The sequence below is a fragment of the Empidonax traillii genome, unplaced genomic scaffold, assembly GCF_003031625.1.
Source record: "Empidonax traillii isolate 1590-97213 ecotype Southwest subspecies unplaced genomic scaffold, ASM303162v1 scaffold634:size670481, whole genome shotgun sequence".
NCBI lineage: Eukaryota > Metazoa > Chordata > Aves > Passeriformes > Tyrannidae > Empidonax > Empidonax traillii.
In genome coordinates this window covers 315,194-340,455 of record NW_020955827.1, presented here as the reverse complement: position 1 = coordinate 340,455, position 25,262 = coordinate 315,194, and the positions used below count along the sequence as shown (strand labels likewise).

The window sequence follows — 25,262 nt, the reverse complement described above, 5'->3', positions numbered from 1 at the left end:
TTGTTGTTGTTAACGTTTCAGTCACGCAACGGCAGCAGTCGCAGTAACAGATTAGCTACCGGTTTCCCGGCTGGATTTCTTCTGGAGCCCACAGCTAACGGGCCAGGCGCAGCCGCGCGCTCGAGCGGTGGCCAGCGCGGTTATCCCGTGGGAGAGGCAGCTCCTGTGCCCTCCCGGCCCATCGCTCTGCCAAGCGGACAGCCCTGGGGGGCGGCGGCGCGGGCAGAGCCGGCGGCAGGTCACCGGAATCACTGCAGGTTACTGGGATCTTCTTAACCGCCCCCTTCGCTCCTCACTCCCTTCTCGGCGGGGGGTAACGCAGCCCGTGACCCGAGCGGGCGGTGGGAAGGCCCGAGGGAGCCCCCAGGGGAGCCGGGAGGGGGCGGTGCCGCCGGGAGGGGCAGCGCCCCCCGCCCTACCCAGCACCGCGCACGAGCGCCGCCCCGCGCGCCTCTCCCGCCCGAGCCGAATTTAAACTGCGTGACTGTCCCTCGCGCAAAGCACCAACGCCGCCGGGGCCCGCGCGCCTCGCCTTTTTGCCGCCCCGCAGCCAATAGCGGGGCCTCTTCTTTCCCTTCCCCACCAATCGGGGCGCGGTTTATTGCCGGCTGCGAAGGAGTGCTCGCTGTGTACGCCCGCCCGCTGTGGAGCTGTTGCCTGGCGCGGGGCAGGCGAGTCCTCCTTCTCCTCCTCCTCCTCCTGCTGCTGCTCCCCCGCCCCTTCTCCCCGCGCTTTGTTGCTGCCTCTCCTGGGAGAGCGGTGGCGGCGGTGGCCGGCGGCGATGCCCGAGTTTCTGGCGGACCCGTCGGTGCTGACCAAGGAGAAGCTGAAGAGCGAGCTGATCGCTAACAATGTGAGCCTGCCGGGCGGCGAGCAGCGCAAGGACGTGTACGTGCAGCTCTACCTGCAGCACCTCACCGCCCGCAACCCGCCCGCTGTCGCGCAGCCCGACTTCTCCAGCGACGAGGAGCGGGAGCCCACGCCTCTCGGTGCCCGGAGCCGCGGCGCTGCCGCCGCCGGGCGGGTGAGTACCGCCGCCTCCCTCCCGCGCTGCGGCGGCTTCTCGGCAGCCTCGGGCCCGCTTTCCCGCCCGAACGGGGCGGCCGCTCTCGCCCGCCGGCCGCGGCGCGGGGACCGCGATGAGGCACTGGGGCACTCTCGGGCTCGGCTGAGCGCGCGATTGTGCCTGGCGGGGACGGTCCCACCAGCCGGGGCAGAGCGGCAGCGGCGCTGGTCGGCGGCCGCCGCGTCGAGGGGGGGAGCTGGGACCGCGGGTCGGTGTCGGGCGGCCGCCGACTGCGCCTACAGGTCGCGTCCCACCTTGGAGCGACGGGCCCGTGCGGGGGGAGCCCTCCAGCCGGGCAGGGCCGCGCGACCGCGCGTGGGAGGGTGCAACAGCCCCCTGGTTTTAAATTAGGAAGCCTTTACTGTGGCTTGGCGGGCGGTCTCCTAAGGAGAAAATTTCGGTGTTGGAGGAACGAAGCGAGAGAACCGCACGATGTTGCAACTTACTCTGGGAGAGGATTCCCGTCGGCTGTCTCGGTTGTACTGCATCAATGCTACTCGGAGTAAATACCTCTAGATGAAAGGAGGAATCTGTGAGGGAACAGAGATTTCACGTGTAAAGCGAGTCTGCATAACGTAGATGTCTCGCTGGTACCTCTAAGCACGTGTTTATAGCAAAGGGCCTCTGCTGCATGTTCAGTTCGTACACTGTACTTTCTTAGAATTTTTTGTGTAAAGGAAGAGGGTGAGCTGATGCTATTTGGAATTTTTCTCTTTGGGAAAATTTGATTTCCTTCGTAATTCTTAATAAGTGGTCTGTAAACTTGTATACAAGTATATGAGAAAGCAGTCTTGTAACAGATAATTCTAAACTGTCTGGTCGCGAATAAGGACTTGAATACTGATTGCTGGCTCCCGGAGCTGTGGTGCGTGTGATGTTACAAGTATTTAATTGTATGAGATACTATCTTTCAAAGCTCATTAGTAAAGGGAGTGCAGAGAAATGGAATCCCTTGAAGGTCTTTCAATGCTCTAGCCATCAAAAAACGGCAAAAAACAGTTCTTGAATTAAGAAATTGAAAACTGCAACTTCAAGAGGAAGAGATTTCTAACTAAGTTATTTAGCTCTTTTCAACATCTCTCTAATTCAGTTACCTGGCATTCACTGAAGTAACTTTACAGTGAACTAGACACTTTGCTGGCTTAGAGTGGTCTGCTAGTAGCAATGATAAGGTGCTTTTGAGTAAAATAGGATGAGCTTGGACCTGACTTGTTTCACACTTGTTGGAGGAGGAACGTCTTGAAACTGCTGAAGTTTCTATCCTAGATGTGATTTTTTCCTTTCCACAGTGCTTAAGTTTAAACAATTAAGGGTGACTTTTTTGATGTTTACAGAAGGGGTGGTTCTCCTACGCTGCTGTAACAATGTCTGGAAGGCTCTGTGCTATTTGTGCTTATCTTGTATATTAATGTCAGAACAGTGTATCATCATAACTTCCAGAACTTTAGCGAACATTCTAGTGATAGTTGTTCAGATTTGAGTCCGTTGTGCCCTGTGTTGTGTTGTTTCCCCTTCCCAAAAAACCCAGTCCCAAACCAAAACACCCAGAAAAATCCCAAACACTACCTGCCAAGCAAAACAAGCAAACTTGGAGGATGTATGCTTGTTGCCTGCTTTGTGCAGCTTAAGTTTTGAAACTGCATGTAGCTTGAGTAACTGTTGTCTCTGTTGATGCCTTCTGGCATAAGGATGCTTTTCTGATCAGCTCTCCTTTGAAAAGAGTAATCTACATGTCCCCAGAACACTTGGAAGGGAGAGGTAGAGTGAAAGAAGTCTGACGTCCCTGAAGACTGGGATTCTGGTGAGGAAACAAAGCAAGATATCTTGATAAGATTAAGAGAGGGTAGGAAGGGAAGCACACAGACCTCTGAATAAGAACAAGCTGGAAGTAAGAGGCAAAGAGAGGTGGCTGGAACTGCAAGCGTTTATGGAAAGGAGGAATAAAATAAAGGAATTCCATATTACCTGTAGGTCACTTAGTAGGCTCTGGAAACAAACTTCTGTCTCTAAACTCCTCTGTGTAAATTCATTGTTTTTTACTGGGCATTGCTTTTATGTTTTATGTTTAAAAGGGCTACAAAACAGTTTTTACTGGGTGCACAAGGAAATTAGAAGCACTTTATAACATGTACTGCTCTAATGACATGTTGTTAGGTTGAGATGTGAATAACAAAACTGCAGTGCTTTAATAGCTCCATATTTATTAGGAAATTGTCTTAGAAATTGTGGTATTGGTTTGTATACCTCGGGGGAGTTTTAAACCATTTGTTTCAAACTTATAGGCAGTCAACTAAATATGTTTCTAGAACACCAAAAAACTTTACTACATTACAAGGATATCTTCCATGGGATTAAAAAATGTGGACTGTGTTTCCTGTACCACTCTAAAAATTTACTATTGCTTAGCTTGAAAGTTGCAAAAGTCTTTCCAATCCAGATGACTTAGTCAATGCTAGTATTAACTTGAAAAAACGTTTGAAAGAGCACTTATATAGGCTTGCATTTTGGAGGGTTCTGTCCCACTGTGCTTTCTCCTACTCCTTATTTGGTATTTCTCTGGCTCTAACATAATATTCTACAAACCTTAAAAAACCCCACCCAAACCAAGCAGTAATAAACAATCAAAAAACCCCCCTAACAAACTGATTTGGGAGTGAAGACTCGCTCTCACTTGAAATGAATGAATGAATACATGCTGGATGCCTAAAGGGAGAAGCAGTAAAGGGACAGAATCCCTGTTGGAGCAAAGAGATGTGTTATTTTGAATTGTGAAGAGCAACACAAGTGAGAGACATAACCTCGTTTTTCTGAAGTTTGCATTTTCAGTAGTAATACCAACACAACAGTTGTCAGTGCTTAACTGTGTGCTGCCTGCTGAAGGCCAGCAGTCTTGACAGCAATTCTCTCTTGCTTAGCTTCTGTGAAAGGGTTGGGATTACAGTCAAAAAGCACTCTGTCCTTACTTTATGGCATAGGTTGTCAAAGATCTACAAAATATATTCCTTAATATGGCTTTTGGTGTGGAAAAAAATATTGTAATGGAGATATTGTGTTGGCTTTAGTAAGGGTGGTCCTGACTTGGTGGTGGACACTGGATGGGTTTACTGGTCACTGGAATTTCTCCCATCCCGCTCTGGGCCATTTCACCGCTCCCTTTATTAGGAGCAAACAGCTGTAACCCTCTGTGGTCCTGCAGCCCTCTGGAGTTCCAGTGCCCGTGTCTGTGGGGGGCAGCCGGAGGGTAGAGCGGGTGCGGCGGCGCTGGGCGGCAGGGGGCGCTGCGGGGCCGGCGGCCCGCGGAGGAGCCGCGTGTGCGGGGGCGAGGCCGGCGGGGCTCGGCCCCAGGGGAGGCTGCGGCTGCTCCTGGTAGAGTTGGGTCGGCAGCTTACGGGACCAGTCGGCTAACCCGTGGATCCTGAAGAGGGGAAGGCACTGCTTCTCGTGAAATAGACAAGTTCAAAGGGATAGTCTGAATATCTATGCTGCAGTCACTGAAGGCGAAGCCAGGTCTCTTGATAGTTAGTTGGCGTTAGTCTCTAGGTAGATAGTCTCTTGGAAGTTAGTGTTTTGACATTTCTGGAATCATTAGTCATTTTAACCTGTCTGCACTGTCATTTTAATGTTCTTTTTTCCTAAGTTCTGGGCATCTGAGAATGCATTTAGGTGCACATTTTCTATTGATAAAAGCCATGCAGAGACAATACCCCATAGTTTTAATTGTGCTACAAATGATGCCTTTTGAATGCACCACTCTTTTCACCACAGCTTTATGAATACTAAATTTAACCCAAGAATATATATCTCATGTTAGCTGTATACTCTTACCAGGAGAGGAAAAGCTTTTAAAACCATGCCTATTCTTGCCTCAGCCTGATAATGTTGTCTGGAAGAGTCAGCTTCTCTAGCTCTGCTAATGTCTTCTAGCAACTTTTTTTCCTAAGCTTGTTTAGCATAGTGGTATGTGAGGACAGTGTTTGGGTATGCGGGACACCTGTTTGCTGCAGGGGGAACAATCTGCATCTGGATGCCCCTGGTCCTGTTTAGTTATGGGCTGAATATCAGGACAGAGCTCAAAAGTTAAAACGAAATTGCATTTTTGCCTCTCTAGTACCCGTTATTTTAAAACACATGCTGAAAATACTGTCTTGATGCTGTTGCCAAACAGGAACTGTTCAGAGCTTAGAATGTGTAGGTTATTATGACTTAGCTATTTGGTGTATTTAATGTCCTGGAAGAATTTCTTCTAAAACACATTGAGTGAAATTTTTGACCTTTAAAGTGATGATTTGAAAAAGATCAGTCAGATGTCTCCTCCTCAGATCTGTCAGTGAAAGTATGATGAAATCACATGGAACGGTTAATGAAAGTTTGTGAGAGACCTATCAAGTAAAGATGTTTGGGTTGGTTTGTTGGGTTTTTTTGGTTTTGTTTGTTTGGGGGTTTTTTTGTGCTAATCAAGTAGCCAAGTAAGTTAAGACCTAGCTTCAGTCCTTTATCGTGAGAATGGTGTGGTAGTGATAATATCTGTAGCTGAGGTAACTATGGCTTCAACCCCTTCCCTACTGGAAAAGAGAAGGTAAGTAAAACTGGTAATTTATGAAGATTAGGTGTGTGGAAAGTGAAACTGTGTGCTCGGATAGGTGAGTTAATGTAAAGCATATATGCGAAAGAAGAAAATCTATTTGGTGTTTCCTGTGTGGCTATATGTCTTGATTATGATGTGCCATACAAATGTGACCCAGAATACAGATTAAATCCTTTGCAGCCTTTTAAATGGCAGTCATCTGCTGGCTGAGTGACAGCTGTGGGAAGTAGGGGAGGGATGACCAAAGTAATTCCCACTACTGTGAGAAGTCTTGCCATGCTGCTCTGCACCTTCAGACTTTCTGCAATTCTAGACTCATGAAGTAAGGAGATAAGCTTGTTAGAGTGCTGGTGTAATAATTGCAGTTATATTTAAGTAAAAGAAACCCATTGAAGTAATTTTTGTCTAGCAGTGCATGTCAGGTCTCCAGGTCAGCATTCAGTTAATTGAGCTATGAGACCCACCTGTTAGCTTGGTTTCTTGATTTGTTTTTTTGTTGTGAATTTTTACTTTTTCACCTGAGGGAAAGAGTTGTTTCTGGAAACAACTCTTCATTATATAGTGTTCATCTGCTTTCAGAGTGGGTACATTCCCTTCACTGGAACCTAGCATATGAAGGGAGAAGGGGGTGAAAGAGTTGAGTAGTCTCTAATCTTATCGTTTAGGACTGTTATTGTACTTAGGCTTGAAAGTTCTAAGTCTGGCACTTACTAGCTGGTTAAAAGGTTCTTTAAATTATGTGTATCAGGATCTTTGAATTGCTGCTGCATAATTTCCTTTCCATTGTTTATTTTGTCTGTCCTGTAGCTTTTGGTAAGTGTCTCCAGGCCTTTGAGGTTAAAAAGTTCAGAAGAACTTCGTTTTTGGTTTTTAAAATGAGAATTCTGCTGCAGGAAATGTTTGTGTATGGTATAATAAAAAGTACAAGGGAAACAAAGACCTCTCTATTTCAGAGTGTAAGTTTATTATTAAAACTTCACATATGCAGTTCCTTATCTTCACCTCTCCTGAGAAATATTTATTTGTTAGCAGAGAAAACTCTGCAAACTGGAGAATTAAGGAGCATTCTGTTGGTGTGATTTGGGCTTTCATTATCCTATCTTAACCTCATTCAGAGAAACAATAAATAGGCCCTGACCATTTCACCTTCTAGTGATGAAGCTGTACCTGTTTGGGATTAAAATCATTGTGTATCCTGATGTAGGTACTGTTTACCTTGGGATTTGAAAATGCTGCTTTTGATGATGTCCCGTAGTTGTTTATATTATTTAATAGCTTCTTCAAGATGTTACTTTTGCTTGTCTTTGCAATAGTGCTGGGACTAGTACAGGTGCTTGCCAAGTTTGCCTGATAAACTGGTCTGTGGCTGTTAATTTCTATTCAGCAGGAATGGCAAAGGTGAGGTAGGTAGCTTCCAAGTCTGAATTCTGATCCCTTGTGTCTTCTGCTCTTGCTAATGGAAGCATGGTAAAGCTTTGTGCAGTCAAGAGATGATACTCAGAGAAGATGAACTTCTCTTGTGCTCTTGTTTTTCTGTGGCCCTAGTACTGAGAATGCCATGTGGCAGCCCCGTGGTTATACATCACTACAGTACTTGTTTAAAGATGTGGTTCCTGGGTAATATGAAACTGAGCCTGGCAGATACTACTACCAAATTGCCATCTCTTTGGTATGAACAAATCTCTCTCAAGTGAAGGATGCAGATCTTTTTCCATGTTTGGTTTTCTATAAAATAGCAGTGACTGGAAGTATGTTTTTAATGCTACTAGCTCTGGATGGAATTAGGTGATCTTCAGATAAGGATTTATAGGTCAGGGTATATGGTTGCAAAAATACTTACATTATGAGCAAAGTGATCAGTGGCACCAGCTTACTTTGGCAAATCCTGGGTATTGCCACAGTCTCATTTTAGGCACTTCACCTCTGCACCACAGTAAGACAAATTTTACCAGTGGTCACCAGACCAGGAAAATTTATGTGTGTGTGTTTTTGTTGTTGTTTGTTTGCTTGCTTTTTAACTTGCAGTGATAAATTTTAAAGCTAGCTCTTCTGATTTGTCTCATGGCATAGTCCAATGGTCAAGTTGTCCTGATGCACAGGAAGTGTAGTGGTGCTTTATACTATAATAGTAGTGGTAACTAGAGATAATGTTGCTGAGGTTAATGCTGTCATACCACAGTCAAGGTATGAGAGAAATTCTTCTATCCTGCCTTACATGGCTAGGGACTGATCTTGTGGTCCAGTGAATGATTAAATGGCAACTTTGTACTTGTACAAGTGAGATCATTTGCTTCTGCACTTAGGAGAACAGGTGTTCAAAAGTAAAAGTTGTGACCTTGGGGAGCACAAGATAATCAATGCATCTGTTCCAATTATTGAAGAGCACAGATTAGTTTCAACTTTTTCATTCTCTTCCTGCCCCTTTTTCTCTGCTGAAACTGATTATTCTGATGGTCTCTGTGTGTCACTCTGTGACAGTAGTGCAGGAAAAAGGGGAATAGTATTTGGAAGGAAAAAAACCTGAACTCTAAGATACCATGAGGTATGAGTTTACTTGTGCTAGAATACTGTAGTACTCATTACTCGCAGTTAGAGTTTTGATAGTTAATATTTCTGTAAAGCATCCAGCAGAATGCTGAGTAGTGCTTCTGGTGTATATTGTCATAGTATCTTCTGTGGTCTCTAAGTGATACAAAGGCAGGGATAGGTTAAATTAGGTTTCCAGTTTCTTTAAAGTGTCATTGGAAACTTGATTTCCTGCACCATGGTAGTTTTCTTCTGAAATATGGAATAGCATCTTGGTTAATCTGCTTGGTGATGTGTGCAAACCCCAGAGCTATCAATAGTCTAAACAGATCTCAACAAGAAAACCCAGCATTCATTTTGGAACTTTTTTTCCCGCACTGTTTAGGCAGTTCAGTAGTCAAGAAAAAATGCACTGAATATGAAATTCAAGTTAATGTGATACTTAACTTGATAGTTAACTTGGAATAGTGTTATGACCAACACATTCAAAAGTGAATAAAAGTCTCACATAGCTGCAGGTTGTTTGTTTTTTGTGTACTATGTAAGTAGGCTCTGTTGCTTCAAAAAGTAATTTGGAATGGAATGATTGATGAAGTGAATTGTAAATCTGTCTTTAGTCAAATCTACTACTTCAATGACCCTGTACTTTCTTCAGACTGCTTGCAGTCTATTCCAAGAGTTTGATATTTCTTCTTTGCAACAGCTGATTTCATCATGCTGGGATATTCACAATCCAGGGAGTTAGAGGAAAACCTCGAGTCAGTTATATTTTTATATATATATATATATAGCCATTTATATTTATAATATATATATATATCCTCATACAGTCCCTGCTTAACTTTAAAATACCAAGATACTTGAGGCAAGATCAAGTTTACATGCAAACAAATATTGAACTGGCATTAATGCCTAGCTAGATACTGTTGACTCATGTCAGTCATCTAGTGTTTTGGTTCTATCTTAAAAAATGCAACAAGAAAAAGACCTGTTAATTGTGACTGAGTGTTATAGGTTATTTGTATTTGGAATTCTAGTCTTTGGTTAATACCAGAAAACCCAGGTTGGTTTGCCTCTGGACAGCCAAGCTGAGAAAAATATTAAGTGTAGAAATTGTTTCTGTTCATATTCTACAATTTTGAAATACAAATACAACTTCTTTCAAAGCAGTATCAAGATCTTTCTTAGTTGAGAGCATGCAAATCCTAAACATACTTTTTTATGTCTTACCTCTTCACTTTCTTCCAAATTTTGAAGCTTGAAATGGCTGTTATAATAGTAGGGGCTTCCCAAGTTGAAGAAATGTTGTGATCACTCTGTTTGGATCTAGCAGAAACTGTTAATTTAGGAGTAGCATCTCAGCAGATTATTTTGATAACCATCTGTATGTGGTGGTGGTGCATTGCCAACTGTTTAAAGTAGTGTTGCCAGAGTTGGGTTTAGAATTTGTTAGAGCTACAGTAGCAGAGGCTTAAGCAGACAGGCAGGATTTTGAAAATTTGAGGTTGTTTCTGATTTTGCCTAGAATGCTAAGACAAGTAGGAACAGGAGTTTTGGAAAGTTGGTTGAGAGGATGTAGATACTGAAGAACTTGTTCCACATCATTAGAGGAAGAAATGTTGACCAACTAGGTAGAAAAATGATGCAAAGAAGTGCCAATGGAACACAAATATTTGTAGTTTAGTTTAGTGATGGTGAAATAGCTAGAAACTTACTTTTCCAGTCATATGAAAGCAGTCCCCTCCCACTGTATACTTGAACTTCAAATTCAAACATATGACCATAATAATGAGTAAGAGATTTTTTTTTTGTTTGTTTGTTTTTGTTTTTACTTTAGAGGAGGTTTGTAATGGGTATTTCCTTCCTAAGTAGGAGAAACTTGGGCATGTTTGTTTAGTAGGTGTAAATGTTTGTACTGTTTCACATAGGATTTAATAGCAGGAGGGGAGGGAGAATATAATGACTTTTTTTCTGGGTTTATATGTTTAGTACTCTTACGTCTTCTTGTTCCCTTAGAAGAAAAAGATGTGTTCTGTATTAACTGTGAACACTCTGTCTCTCATTTCTCCCTCACACACTCACAGAAAGCTACGAAGAAAACTGATAAACCCAGGCCAGAGGAGAAGGATGATCTAGATATAACAGAGATGAGTAATGAAGACCTTCAAGAGCAACTTGTGAAGTACGGAATAAATCCTGGCCCAATTGTAGGTAGGTCAACTGAACTAGCAAATACTCATCTGTTCAACATATTTCTCACTAAACCTCACTTGTGAGTGCTCTAACCTCTTCTGACAGAGTTACTTATTAATACCAGTGGTGTTTCAATACTACTTCCCACTTAGGATGTTTTCATGGAACTATTTACATTGAGAAGACTTGAAGTATTGCAGTGTAGCCAAGTCTGCAATTTGCTCCTCTTGTGCTCTAGGCCAGCTGGAGATGTTCCAACTTCTGTTCTGAAGCTGTGTAACTATTAGTTAAAGTTCAGTGCTGGGGTAATTAGGTCTTCTGATACAGAGGTTGAGATCTGGGCCCACTTAAATAGAAAATACATCTTATATAATAACCTAATAGCATTGAGAGCAGAATGAGAACAGGGAGCTTCCCTTTCCCTAGAGCATTTCCTACTCACTGCATTGTGCAGTAATGTTTTTCTTTGCTGATGTTTTTTTCTGGCCCTTTGAGCCCAGCGTCCTGTCCTTCATGCTGGCCTATATCAGGAGTAGTCCTGACCTCAGCCTAATCTCCTGCCTGGAGCACTCATCTGTGATGTGGGATCAAAACGCCTTGCCTTTCAGATTGTGCACTAGCCTAATGGCAAGAGGATTTGATTTCACAACTCTTCAGAAAAAGATTGTTGTCTGTAGCATGCTGAGCCTTCTGTGGAATGTCCTTGAAATCCTAGGTGGATGAAAATGTCAGTGATGGAGCCTGCAGTCCACTATGTATTCAAAGTCTTATGCATAATATTTTCAGTTAGCTGATTCTGTATGCTTTCCCATGCAACCTGTTCCTCTTGGATGGTATTCAAATCTGCAAAACTCAAGAACCTATGCAGTCCACTAGAAAGATGTTCAAATTTGGTCTAATTAAAAGCCTTTAGTTCTTAGAGGGTATGGATTCTATTTCTTGAGTCTGGCACTTCTTTTTAAGGGTTGTTTCCTCTTACCTGAAAAATTCTAAGGTTAGAATTTTTTTTTTTTCTGCAGCTTAGGCACCAGTCACCTCTATAGACTTGCCAGCACAGTCCTGATGTGGAAGTGTGTGCTAGACTTGATACTTTTTAATGATCTGTTCTTATAGATCAAGTGAGCCAACCTAATGGCTAGATCCAGCAAACAAAGTTCTGTTGTTCCTGCTTGCTTGCACCATCTCTGATGCTTATTGGACTGAATTTGCCAACAAGGCACAGGCTAAGGTTGAAGGGGCATTAATTCCAGGGTAAAGGAATTAAGAGAATAATTGTGCAATCTGCATGGAAACTGTTGTCCTTGAAATTTCAGACTCACTAAATTTTTTGTGAGGGCGTAATAACTTATGTATTGCAGCATGTGAAACATCTAAGAAGCAGGTAAATTCCCTTTCCATAGGTTTAGTTTTCATAACTTTCAGTGTACAAAGAAGTCTAAGTTAATCTAAAAACTCTCTTAAACCAAAAAGTTAGAAGCCTTAGAAGCAGAGTTATATACCTAGAGGTATGTATTCTGGGCCATACAAACTGATTAAAAATAAATAATATTCCCAAGGAATATGTAACCAAATTCTATCAGTCAGTTCAGGAAAGATGAAAACTGTATCTTTAGCATGTATTCTTCCTTTGTTATAGCTACTACTAGGAAACTTTATGAGAAAAAGCTGTTGAAACTGATGGAGCAAGGTCCTGAACTGAAGGCACCTGTGCCTCTCCCAGCTATTCCAACTACTGAGAACACCAGACAGAATGGAAACAATGATTCTGACCAGTACAGTGACAATGAAGAAGGTAGGACTAAAGTAAAACTTGCATGGGAACAATTCAAATTATATATCAATAATACTTGCAGTAGAAATACCTAAAGAGGGTACGGTCTTGCTGTTAGGTGAGGCTGTAGGGTACTGCTGTGGACCATGTGAGTCATGTGCTTCATCACGCAGTTCTAGCACAGTGATCCAGGTGCCTCTTCTGGGAAATGAAACTTTTTGCTACTGAACTTTGATCCATTTGCACCAGACTGGAGCCTGTAAATCTGAGAGATAGAGAACTGTGTATTAGGTGTTAAGGTGTTCTTTGTAGTTCATACTTAAGTACCAGTGCAGTAGTGTCTTATGGTGCTCACAGCAGTTTAGTATGGGATAGCGAATGAATGTTTACTTATTGAACTTCTGTACTTTTTTGTAATGTCTCTCACTTACGGGTCAATGCCTTTTATGCTCCTCATGGACTTAGTTTGGGGTGGGTTGATTGGTTGGTCCTATGTCTGGCTTTTTCTGGTTTTAATATCAAGTTTGTATCAAAAAAGTGTAGTGGGGAAAGTGGAACCCAAATCACACCATTATACATCTTAGTAAGTATAGGCTTTAACGAGAGACATGAATGGAATGTTAAAAGATGCTTATTTATAGTGTGGTTTGGTTTGGGGGGTGTTGTGTTTTGTGGTTTTTTTTGGTGTGTGTGGTTTTTTGTTTTTACAGGAATTTTATGGAGATAGGACAGAAGGGGTTGAATTACAGTTAGTAATTTGATTGATCTCCCATGCATATTTGGGCTTGTTTTTCAACTTTTCTTTCTTGCACTTTCAAGGGGGAAGGGATGTTAGAGATTGATATATTTATTTTTGGGACAGCCAAGAGCCCAGTGACAACTGACAGCTACCCTTATAGTTACAAATGCTTTATCTAATTACTGAACTGTTCAAACTCTGGGGAAAAGCCTCAAACCCAAACACTCCCCTTCCACCCCCACCAAAATAAAAGGTTTCTATAAATAATCCCTAAATATGTTGGTGTAATGCTATTAGGATTTTAGAAAAGCAATGGAAATAATACATTCTCTTATTGATAAGGTAACCACTTGCCTTTTTACGATGTCAAAACCGGAGTTCTACATAAAAGGACATTTTAACGGAAACAAAGCTAACAACATCAAATGAGGTTGAAAAGCTTCAGTACCCATACTACAACCAATTGTAGAATGGTACTTCGGTTAAAGGAATTGCAATTGATACTAGTTTCTAAATGGAACTGCTGGATTGGTCAAAGCTTATCTGAAATGTAGAATTTTTAGGACAAAATGTAAATACTTGGGTCAGTGTTTCAAAATAATTTTAAAGTTATTCTTCAAAAGTTTTTGTTTTTCTACATTTAATGGAGAAACATACCTGTTTCTCACAGCTTTATAAGGAAATGATAACTCAGAGTTTGTTGCCTCTTAAAATGAATTTTTATTAAAATACAATTGTTTTCAACTAGTACAACAACCAGTAGTATTATAGAAACTAGTTATATTAAACCTGGTTGCAGATCCGAAGACTGAGCTGATGCTTGAGAAGAGAGAACCACTGAAAGCCCGGACGAAGACGCCAGTAACACTCAAGCAAAAAAAAGTTGTTGAACACAACCAGGTATGTTTAATTTAGTGGTACGTGGAACAGCTACTAACTGCAGGTAATGTGCTCAACTAAACACCTTACTACTTTTAACATAATCACATTTGACTAAGTGAGCTAATGCTGTTTTTTAAAAGTTCTTTCAGAAAGCCTGTTCTAATACAGCATGAAAATCTTGTGAATTAACTATAGCTGTCATTTTTAGCCTGTCTGATAATGTTCAAAGTTTGAATTTAATGTTCTAGTCTGACTTGCCAGCTTCTATAGCACCTCCTAGAGAAGAATAGTAGGCAACCTTAACATGTTTAGTTTTGGAAACCTGACAGGTTTTTAAGTCGCGTGGGCTGGTGTCATCCTGTTGTATGTTTGTGATCAACTCAATTTAATAAAAGCAGCAGTTTCTCAAGAAAAAAAGGTTTGGAAAAAGGAGTAGTTTTTTAATTTTTAAAAAATGTTTTTAAATACATACGTATACATCACATTATATATGGTTTGATATCTATGGATATATGAATGCATTTTAAGTAAATCTGTAATGACTCATTTAAATATAATAGCATATACTAGGTATATGTAATATATTTTCTTCAGCTGTGTTTGTAGTAGCAGTACTAGATAGACATGAATTTGTTTAAAAGCTGCTCCTAGGAAGAAAAATAATAACAAGTTTAGATCTTGCACCTACCGTTTGTCCTTTACTTGAAAATAATATTAGTTCTGTTGTTTTGATGAAAAGAGGAATTTTACAGAAGCCCCTCAGGTTTTCAAACTGCTCAGTTCTGGATTTGGTATTTGGTGGCTGATTTGTTCTTGTGATGTGACAGTGTCACTAAATACACTGTTCCCCAGCTTAGGTTACTTAGGGTCTTCATAATGTTTTCATCTGACCAATAAGTAGAGAGGTTTTGCTACAGTAAAGGACTTGTATAGAAAACATACAGTGACCTAGAATCTGACTTTTTAATTGCTTGGTGTATTTTAGCATATCACAGTGACCTTTTTCAATACTTCGTGGTAAATGCTAGATACTTGCAATTTAGATAGTGTTTGTATATAAACATGCTTTTACTATGAATGTCCCTTAAAGCAGGTAACATGCTTTACCTTATTTTCTGTATGATCTTGGGTAATACAGTAGAGTTATGGAGATCTAGAACTAGTTCTGCTTTTTTAAATTGGATTTTTAGAGTACAAGCTGAACAGATTTCACTTCTGCAAATCAAAATGCACCCATAATTCAACACACCAAATGTTCCTTAATTTATTCAGGCAACTTGTGATGGTCTTCATAATGGACATCTGAATCTTTAGATTCTTGTGTTTTAAGAATTACTTTTTTTCTAAATTGCTATTGAGCCAGAAATCCTTGCCAGATTTAGTGTAATAAAGATACTTAATTCTGTTATGAACAAACGAAAACTCTGGTCTTCAGGAACCCATTTACAGAATAAAAGGCAAGAGATATATATACTGAGGTATTTTCATTGCATTTTCAAGTGATGACTGTTTACTAAATTTTTGGTCATTCTGTTTCACTGTATTAGGTTATTACCTGTTTTGTCTTGCAATCTTACATGTGCAGTGTAGATGCAATATTTTGCAACTTACATATTCTAATTACCAGCAGTTAATCAAAGGAATATTACTTGATTAATCAAAAATTGATCTAATTTCAAAATTATGTCCAGTTCCTCAGAAAATGTAACTCTGTCTTGTTAAACCTTTACCTTTCAACTCCTGATCACTGTGTTAAAAAAAACCAAACCAACAAAAAGCAACATCTAAAAAAACCCTAACAAACACCCCACCCACCTCCAACAAAAATTTTCTTGAAGCCAAAAACAACTTAATTATTTTGGCTAGCATATGTGTGTAGTTATATATTTTGATGAGGATAAAATGTAAAGATTGAGAAGTTTGGAGGTCTTCTCCTTCTTCTATGGAGTTGGATCTTGGGTTTTCACCTAGTATGTCAAGGGACTATACTCGTTTTGCAGAATTATTGCAGTTGTCATGCGCTGTGCAACATTGGCTCAAAGATTGAGGCTCTGAAGAGTAGTGGGCAGTGTGGTGTGAGCAGACTTCTAGTTACTTCTAGGTCCTGTGCAGCCCTAGTTTAGTCCAGACATAGACAGCTGACAAGATTGTCTGTCCTTTGGTGAGCAGAGGTGTTGCTCTTCTCTTGAGAAGAGAGTGCAGATAGTCACTAAGCAGACTGCCACAAGAGAAACTGGGTGGGGAGGTTGAGCAGGCTTATGGGGCTTATCAGTCAGTTAGCAGTGGAGGGCTGGATGAAATTGAGCTCAGCTGTTTGTCTTTAATTATGTTTAATTACCTCCTCATAGTGAACTGGAAAAGTTGGCAGAAACCCCTAGTTTGAATGCCCCCTTCTAATCCAGTAGGTGAATATAGAGTTCAAACTGTATTTATACTCTGAGGCCTCAGTAAATGGCAGTAGACAAAAAGAGGCAGGCTAAACAATAAATTTTAAAGAGTAATGTACAACTACTCTCTTTCCTTGAGACTTTGTAAAGTGACATTCTGCATATGCTGTGTTCCACTCCTCCTTTCTCTGTTTTTTTTTGTTTTGGGTTTTTTTTTTTTTTTTTTTGACTACCTGGATTGTTGGTTTATTAAAAATAAAACAGGCAGCATTGCAACTGAGGACATACAAATTTTATGTGGCATACGCCCAATAAAAAGCTCTGTAAATGATAACTGAGGTGAAGTCACAAACTGTAGCTTTGCTGCCCGTGAGTAGTATGACAGTTAAAAGCACATGCTGAATAGTGCTTGTATACACCATTGTAGTTTTTCTGGTTACATACAGGGTGTCACTAAAGAAGTGTTACATTCTAATTAGGCTAGAGGCCTGCTCAGTTGACAGTGAGGATAACTATATAGACAACAGTTTTTATTTCCTTTTTTATTATTATTTTGTTTGTTGACTGCGCTTTGCTGAAGTATGGTTGGGTCTTATGCAGTAGATTCTTGTTTTTTCCTAGACTTTTCATGCAAGAAAAAAATTGAAACTTGGTACTTAAAACACACGACTGAAGCATCTGAAGAACACAGGCAGTTATTAGTGAAGTACTTTTAACTTCTCATTAGAAGATAAGTAATTCCTAGTCAGTCTGGAATGGGGAGCTCTCTACTATTAGGATGAGAGAATTGTCTTACTGCCTTCTTCAGTGGACTGTGTTTGAACCACTCTGAAATTAGTATTGTTCCCAAAGCTTCTAAAGAACACCTCTCAAATAGAAAGTGTATGAGGTTGAGAGCCACGATTGTAAGTCGCAGGGTAAACGTTTCTTAAGGAAGAGAGGGCAGTGTCTGGTGAATATTTAAAGAGGGGTTGTAAGATATTTCATCAGAAGTCTGCTTAAATTGTAAAGAATTTTTAGGAATTAGGCCAAAATCTACAGTTCTATACAAAACACCTGAATCTGTTTGGACCTGAGGTTTGTGCATTTATCTTTTTTTTTTTTTAAAGTACTTCAGTGACTTCAGAATAAGTGAAACACTTGTGCTCCCTCTGCTGGGTATGTAGTTGCTATAATATAGAACTGATCACAGAATCATAAAACTGCTCAGCTTCTACTTTCGCTGTTCCCTCTCATTTAGTTTTTAGGCTGTTCTCTTAACACATTGTTTTGGGGCTAATAGTGTTCTAGTGAAGTTATTTCTGGTGTTGGACCTGTAACTGACAATTGTACCAGTGTGCGTAACTTCGATCAGAACTGAGTGTGACTTCCAAGAACTTGGTAATACGTCACTGTATGAGGTGTTGATGTGCAAAGATTTCAGTTAAAGCAAAGTAACAATTTTTATTTTCAAACTTAACCAAATAAAAAGGAAAATTTTATATGTAATGTAGAAGAAGCAGGCCCTCATCTCCCTTTCCCCCCTGGGATTAGTTTGGAGGAGATTTTCTTTTCATCATAAAACTTGAAAGCAAGCATAGTGAGTGATCTGTATTTGTTAATGGCTATAAAAGTTTAGCACTTTATGTTTTTACTTGGATTTGTAAAGATTTGTGTCAGACTTCATTTTTAAGCCTATTGTTATGTGAGAATTGTTAGTTTCACCTCTGTAGGTGGAACCTTTCAAGATTATGAAGTATCTCCCCATGACCCCTGTGGAGGCCCCTGACCCCTGGAGATTAGTTCCTGTTGAAATGTAGGTGGCTGTGCATAAACCATTCCTATCTCTGCTTGAGAGAATAGAGCCCTAAGTGTGTAGAGAAGAAGGGGATACTTTCTGCGTATGCTCAGAGATTTTATTTTTTGTGTGTGTAGCCAGGTAATGCAATGGACCTGAAAGCTTCACGTTGTCTGCCGATGGCTTGATGTAACTACTCACAGTATTAGTTAGCTCACTCAATTGCAGTGAGCAGATTAGCAGTTTTTACTGTTGGGCATTATCTACTCAGTTCTGTATTTGAACAATAATGTGCTCTAATGTTGTAAGTATTGTGGTCAACTCTACTAATCTAGCTAGGTATTCATTATTAAATGTATAAGGATCCACTTTTTTTGATTGTACACATTGCTTTTGGAGTATGCATGCAATTTTGGCTTTTGGTTGTGAGTATCCAATGTTGGCAGCTGGTTTTCATGTATGTGATCATGTGTTTGATGCTTGAATAGACCTATTCTCAAGATGAAGTTACTGAGACTGTCTGGACAAGTGGATCTTCAAAAAGTGGACCTCTCCAGGCATTTTCTAGGGAGTCTACAAGAGTATCAAGAAGAACACCAAGAAAAAGGGTGATGAGAGGCTTATTTTAAGACAAGTTTTTTTTTTTTTTTTCTTCTCACTGTTAGGGTCCCAGTGGCTATTTTATTCAATTGTTCTCTTTTGTTTGTTTTAAACAAACAGGTGGATGCTACAGCACAGTTGCCTATAGATGATGCTGTAATATCAGAGAGTACTCCCATAGCTGAAACTATATTGACTTCAAGCAACGAGACCCTAGTAAATATGCTTAGTAAATATGTTTAATCAGTGGTGCAAGTGGCATTCTTTTGTATTGTATCTTCACTGACAGAATAATTCTGTTTTGGACAGATCAAAGACTTTTAAGGAAAGTAAGACTATTCAGTAGTCTTTGAAACCACATATTCAGTGTCTGGTCTGGTACCTAATGCTGTTCACTTTGAAATGGGACTAGGTAGACACCTAGGTCCCATCTGATGTCTTTTGGGGGGAAGGATTGAAAAGAACCACTTTAAAAGCTTAGATATTTTTCTTAATAATTTAATATTTGCTTTTAAGTTTGGCTTTTCTTGTGAACTAAATAGCTTTTATGGTTCTCAATGGCTTAAAAGAAACTACTTGGAATGATAAGCTGTATGTTTCCTGTGCTTATTTCGGAGTATCTGTTACATAACCTTCTTGAGTTAACTCCTAACATGCATATATTCGATGCACATAAAGGTTTTGTTGTTTGGTTCTGCCACCTTGCCCTCTTTCATTTTGTATCTTGGCTGTCTCTGAGTTTGAACAATTTTGAATCTCGGCAGGTTGTCAATAGGGTGCCTGGAAATTTCAAGCATGCAGCTCCTACACTGTCAGTCAGTGAACTCTCAGACATGCCCAGAAGAACACCAAAGAAACCACTGATGACAGCCGAAGTAAATAAATTAAAACTTAGATTGCTCTTGCTTACTCTTTGTGAACAAAATTCTTGTGTGGATGTGCTTACTTCTGACTACAGAGGGGGTGGAGGATGTCATTGCCCAGGTGACAGTCGATATAAATTAGTGTTGTCACATGACATGAGAGAGTATAAACTTATTTTTATCTTCCCCTTTCAGATTTGGGGTGTGTGTGTGTGAAAATCTTTTTTTCTTTTTCCTAAGACAAATATGTTCTGATGTGTTGTTTCTGTTTGCTGTTCTTTTTCTGAACAAAATAATTTTTTTTCTTTAAATTCTTTGAATAGCTCAAAAGAGAGCAGAATTGGGCTATCTACCTTTGATCTTGTAGATCAGCTTATCCTGAAAAAACACAATGTGCTTTAATTTAGGGAATCAAGTAGTAGAATTACTTTAGACCAAACACTTGAATTAAAAAGCATCTGTAGATTCCTGTCAGTTATCAAGAGAGAAAATAATTCTTTTACTGTTAACCTATTCAAACTATCAAAACTATATCTCTTTGAGAACTGTCTAAAGCACCCTGCAAGTATATGTAATTGTGTTAATGTAATACTGTAATATTGTGGAATTTTACATTGCAAGATAATGCTTGTCTGAATTTCGGTGGAGTTCATTGCTTCATGCAGTTACTGTAGATAAAACTTCTATTAACACTTCATTTACAATATGACTGGAACGTAGACTTATTTATCAAATAGAAGGTTGTGGGAAAACTTGATGTTCTGTTCCAAGCTGCTGATGTTTTTTTCTGTCAGTATTTTACTCTGCTATGGGATTGTTTATTACAGCAAGAAGAGACAGATTGCCTACATCAGTGCCTTGTTAATCATGTTCACTACAAGCAGTGTTGTGATCTGCTCAACACAGCCATGATAGAGGTGATGGTTAAGTCTTTTTTTAATCATCTGCGTCATTGGCTGGCAGGTGTATAGTATGTATACAATATATTCTTTATCTTAAAGGAAACTGAGGAGATCACCGAGTGCTTTAAGACACCAAAAGTGACCAGACCTCTGCCAATAATTAAGGTTAAATGAAATTCTTAAACCCAAGAATTAAACTTCTTGAATATCACTGGGTGACTTATTCATTCTTACAAATTGCACATGGTTGTGGTCACTGAGATAGCTATGCAGAAGCTTTTTGTTTTTCTGTCTGGCCTCTAACTGTTTTTGGCTTCCTAGGTGCTGGAGAGAACTGCTACAGAAGAAAGAAAAGTAGAAAGGGATATTCTGAAAGAAATGTTCCCATATGAAGCATCAACACCTACAGGAATTAGGTATTTCTAAGGTTTATGGGGGCTTGTTTCTCAGTTCTCTTAAACCAATTTAAGCTGAATTATATCAATGTAATCTTTTGATTATATTGATAGATTTCTTTGGAACACAGTTTTTGCACTTTGGCTCAATGACATTTTTTGATGACCACCGATTTCTTCTGTTCTATATACAAGTTTTGTTAGCCAAAATAGCTAATTCTTTATTTAAGTTGGGGGAGGGAAAACAGGGTTGTATATAGTAATTATTATTGGAACTTCCGGATGCTGGAAGTTAAAGGGAAAACGCTTTTCTGTGGTAATGACTTGCAGTATTCAGGTTTTGTTCTAGATGCAACTCCATTAGGCCTACTGTTAAATTAAGGTAAAAAAATCTTCCAGCGTATATTTGAGTTTTCTTTGACAAAGCCAAAAAGAATTTTCAGATACCCTACCTTTTTCTTCAAGTAGCAGTCCAGTTGTAGTCAAAGATTACTCTTAATATGAATAATAGCATTAAGGAAGGGCTATTACATTTTTCTGTGCAACTTTAAACAAAAACTGAAGCAACCCTTTGGTTAATTAGGCAATTCAAAAAACTCTGCCCTGTTTAGAGAATGAGAGTTTCCTTGTGTTAAGATGTGAAAACATCTCCTTTGTTTCCAACATATTAATTATAGCTTCAATTTAAACACAATTGCATAAAGTCTGAACCATAAGGAAGATACACAATACCAGTTACTACTGTGGTGCACTGCCGACCACTCAGGTTTGCTTTCTCTTGTTTTTGAGGTCTAGTTAAATCTATACTACTTTTTAAATAAAAATTGTGCATGTGTGCTCCTTGTCTGCAAGGACTTGGCAATGTATGTGAATTTTTTTAATCCTTACTTCTTTGTCTTCTGGCTCTGTGTATTGGCTTAGCCATCAGAAGATATTTTATTGGCCAGAGATAATCTTATGTTTAGAAATTCCAGCAGGGCTGCATAAGTGATCATTAAAGAAACAAATAGAGACACTTCGTAGAGTTTTATTGCCAGTTATGATCCTTTTGTGTGGATAGGGTAAAGTGGCATTTGAGGATTTTTTAAGGGATGTTTGTTTGAACACTGAATGATTAACATATCTATTATTACTATTTTGGGAGTTTGATAGATATTTCAGGTACTGAATAATTCAGTTCTTTCATTATACTATAACTTTCCTGTGTACTTTAGATTGCCCTTTTAAATATGCAATATTTCAATTTGTTTTTTTTAATTAACAGTGCTAGCTGCCGTAGACCAATCAAAGGAGCTGCTAGCCGGCCTATAGAGCACAGTGACTTCAGAATGGATGAAAGTTTCTCTAAATATGTTGAAAAGTATGGTACCTCGACTGACATCAAGTCGGAGAAACTACCAACAAAAAAAGAACGCTCCATTCCCCTGTGGATAAAAGTTCTTCTCTTTGTTGTTGTTTCAGTCTTCCTGTTTTTGGTTTATCAGTCAATGGAAACTAATCAAGAAAATCCTTTCTCTAAATACCTGAATATTGGCAGTGCCAAATGAGTATCTTTCTGAAAGGCACACCCGATTTGATCTCCTATTTTTAATTGTAGAGAACTCTTCTGCCCTCTCATCGGCTCAAGGACTTCTTACAAATAATGTGATTGGAACTTGATAAATTGGATAAATGAAGAAAGATAATATTAAATGGACAGCAGTAACTTTCTGGACTTTGGACTAGTAGGAGATCACTGCCATAGGAGTAACATTTTTTTAAATCTTTGAACTTTTTGTAGGCTTTATTTTTTTAATGTGGACATCCTTTAAATTCACTTTTGAGAAAATGTATATTTGTTTTTGCAAGAACTTGGAAGCTGAGAAGGGCAAAAATGTAGTAAAATGTGAAGCTGTGTTTTTAAAGCTTTTTCTTTGTACAGAAAAGAAGTTGTACTTCTATCTCTAGATTATAGTGGAGGAGGATTTTAACATGGGATAAAGGGAAATGCATTTCTGTATGCATTTTTTCAGTAGCAATTTGAATTTGTCTCTTAGGATGTAGGGAGAGTACAACAACAACCTTTTCTGTAGATTACTGTAACTTTTTAGTAAATGTAACTGTAAACCTGTTTGCATTTCTGTAAAAGTCTTAGTATCATACTAGTAATTGTTTAAATGTAACTTCATTTAAATGTATCCCTTCATTTTAGTGTTAACAGTGTTGTAGGAACTGAATACAAATCTAATTGGCAAGAGACGTCTTAGAGGAACTTATTTATTAGTAATGTGTGGAAAATAAAAATTGCATCAATATAATTTGCTACTAAAATACTTTTTTGGGTCAAAGTTATCTGAAGTAGTCTAAATTCCAAGTTAAGCAGTGATCTTTTTTCTTTTTTAAAAAAGCGAGGTCTTTCCAACACAGCTTTATGTGATTATCTTTGAATATTCATGTAGAGAAGTATTCTCAAAGTGTGAAAATTCCATATGAAGTTTTATTCTTGTATGAAGAGGGCATTGCTGCATTTTCTGCTACAGTTTCATCTTCTAAGGTGAGATTTACTACTTTCATGCAGTTGACTATTTTTCTCAGTGGAAGCATGCTGAAACACTCTCTATTGTGTAACTCGGTTGAGCAGGCAGCTGACTTCACTACTACCAATGAAGAGTGATAAGCAACAATTTTTTTAAAGTGAATGTATACATTTTTGGTGTGCTTAAATCTGCAGCATACAGATGTTAAGTCTTACTGCTTGGTACAAAATTGCAATAAATCATACTACTTATTCTTAAAGTGCTACTTATAAAAAGCTGAGAACATTAGTTAGTAGTCAATATCTTTTTACTCTAGGTACAATTATTGTGTAGACTATAGCAATGGGGAAGCTTTACTTTCTGTGAACTTTGGGACAAACATGGTAATTTGTAGCAAAGCAATAGTTTTGGGGTTTTTTTTCCTGTTTCATGTTTTTTTTCCTTCTAAACTGCTTTTTTGAGTAATCTAAATAGCTAAACTTGTGTCCATCCTATAGAAAATTGTAACATAAGACATTCACTTTTGGTGTCAAAAATGCAGAAAAATAAAAATGATTTTAATGTGTGTGGATTTTCCTTATCAAAATAAATGCATTGCTGAAAGGCAGGAAAAACAAGACAGCTGATGTATCAGTGGTGTCATTTTGTGCTGCTACAGTCTTCCATACTGAAAAAAAAAAAAGTTAAAAAATCTGATAGTTAAATCAGTTCATGTCACTTGGCGGGAGGAATATTCAGCATTCTTGCACTATAAGAGTTTTGCGCCATAATCCTTTAGCCTATATTAGATCTCTAATTTGGATGGGAGGAGAAACTACCCTTCATTTGCTTTTCAATGCTTAAGGAACTTCCTTTTCACTGTAAATTATTTCACACAACTTTGCTGCATGTTTTAACGTGAAATACATCTTTCTCTTCTAGTTACATGAAATACTTTCAGTTGACCTTCTTCAGGGATACTATTAGCATCATTTAAATAAAAGCAAACCACAAACTGAACTGCGATGCAACTAATTTCATGATTCTTTCATTTTTGCACTGTTACGGAGAATCTTCTCAACTTCAGTGTTACTTCACAGATGGTAAGGAATTTTCTACATAAGTCCTTAAAGTAACCTACATGTAGGTCAGTTGTAGTTGGAAGACAGTGCATCTTCAAGAAATAACCAGTATTGTTATACTTGAGGCATTTAATGGTGTGAAATATCCCTGAGACTAAGACCTTTCTCTTCCTTCCTCCCCTGTCTCCACATATGGATTTTCCAGCATACCTAAAGCTATACATATTATTCTAAGAGTAACACGTGTAGTATTAGCTATTAGCTGAATAGTTGTATCAGCTTAAGGCCTATATACTGCTGTGTAAGTTATGCTGAAGTATGCAAGTATACTTTGTATCAAAGTGCTGAAGCAATAGGAGCTGGTGGGTTTTTTTTCCTTTTACACACTTTCACTTTTGTTCCATTAGTTCATCTTGTCTTCTAGACAAAGGCAGGTTAAACTTTCAGAACCAATCACAAAATAGAGCGGTTTTATGGAGCAGTATCCAAAATTCAGTTGCAAAAATTATAATAGAGTTCTGATGTACTTAAGTATTGTTAAAGTCCTTTTTGGGGCAAGGGCTACAAAAAGCCTAGGAAAGGCCTGTGAAAATTAATGGGCACAACAGTGTTGTTTTGAGTTTGGTGGGGTTTGTTTTCATGATTGGTCATACTGCTCAGAATGCTGTGCTGAAAACGTGGCAGGTCGTGATTTATCTGTCTGAATTAGAGCTAACACAGCTTGTGCTTTTCCCTTTAAATTGTGTGATTATCTTTTAACATGTATACGGTCTCAGGAACTTGGATCAGGCTGCAAATCACTAGAGGATTTCCACTTGCAGTTTTGAGACTTAATTTTATGGCATGTGATCCATGGTGAGACTAGAAGAGTAGTGTCTGAGGCAAGAAACTCTCAAGGATCTTGAATTTAAGTTCTGTGTGTTTTGGAACCTTGATTTGTATTTATATAGGAAACAGTGTGAAGGAATATCCTTACTTACTAAAGAGCATGCTCAGTAC

At 39.2% G+C, this 25,262-nt stretch overlaps 1 protein-coding gene across 5 annotated transcripts; it reads left to right on the top strand.

The window, feature by feature from the left end:
* The first annotated feature begins 445 nt into the window (after nucleotides 1-445).
* Nucleotides 446-23,823, top strand: TMPO (thymopoietin). Of its 5 annotated transcripts, XM_027899027.1 has the most exons (10): nucleotides 4,531-4,585; nucleotides 4,620-4,624; nucleotides 10,262-10,388; nucleotides 12,007-12,162; nucleotides 13,680-13,780; nucleotides 18,415-18,534; nucleotides 18,647-18,742; nucleotides 19,291-19,401; nucleotides 20,613-20,707; nucleotides 21,951-23,823. In XM_027899027.1, the coding sequence occupies exons 1-10, from the start codon at nucleotides 4,546-4,548 to the stop codon at nucleotides 22,231-22,233; spliced, it is 1,134 nt and encodes a 377-aa protein (XP_027754828.1). In that variant the 5' UTR covers nucleotides 4,531-4,545; the 3' UTR covers nucleotides 22,234-23,823. The 5 variants fall into 5 exon arrangements, with proteins under 5 accessions (XP_027754826.1, XP_027754827.1, XP_027754829.1 ...); XM_027899025.1 differs by lacking the exons at nucleotides 4,531-4,585; nucleotides 4,620-4,624 and adding an exon at nucleotides 446-1,024; XM_027899026.1 differs by lacking the exons at nucleotides 4,531-4,585; nucleotides 4,620-4,624; nucleotides 18,415-18,534 and adding an exon at nucleotides 449-1,024.
* The last annotated feature ends 1,439 nt before the right edge of the window (nucleotides 23,824-25,262 follow it).

What these genes read in the sequence shown, in the direction of transcription:
- TMPO (XM_027899025.1), top strand. Translation starts at nt 782, where the DNA reads ATGCCCGAGTTTCTGGCGGACCCGTCGGTGCTGACCAAGGAGAAGCTG. An exon ending in GAAGAACACCAAGAAAAAGG is followed by an intron (nt 18,535 to 18,646) that starts GTGATGAGAGGC and finishes TTAAACAAACAG; the next exon opens with GTGGATGCTACAGCACAGTT. An exon ending in AACCACTGATGACAGCCGAA is followed by an intron (nt 19,402 to 20,612) that starts GTAAATAAATTA and finishes TTGGCTTCCTAG; the next exon opens with GTGCTGGAGAGAACTGCTAC.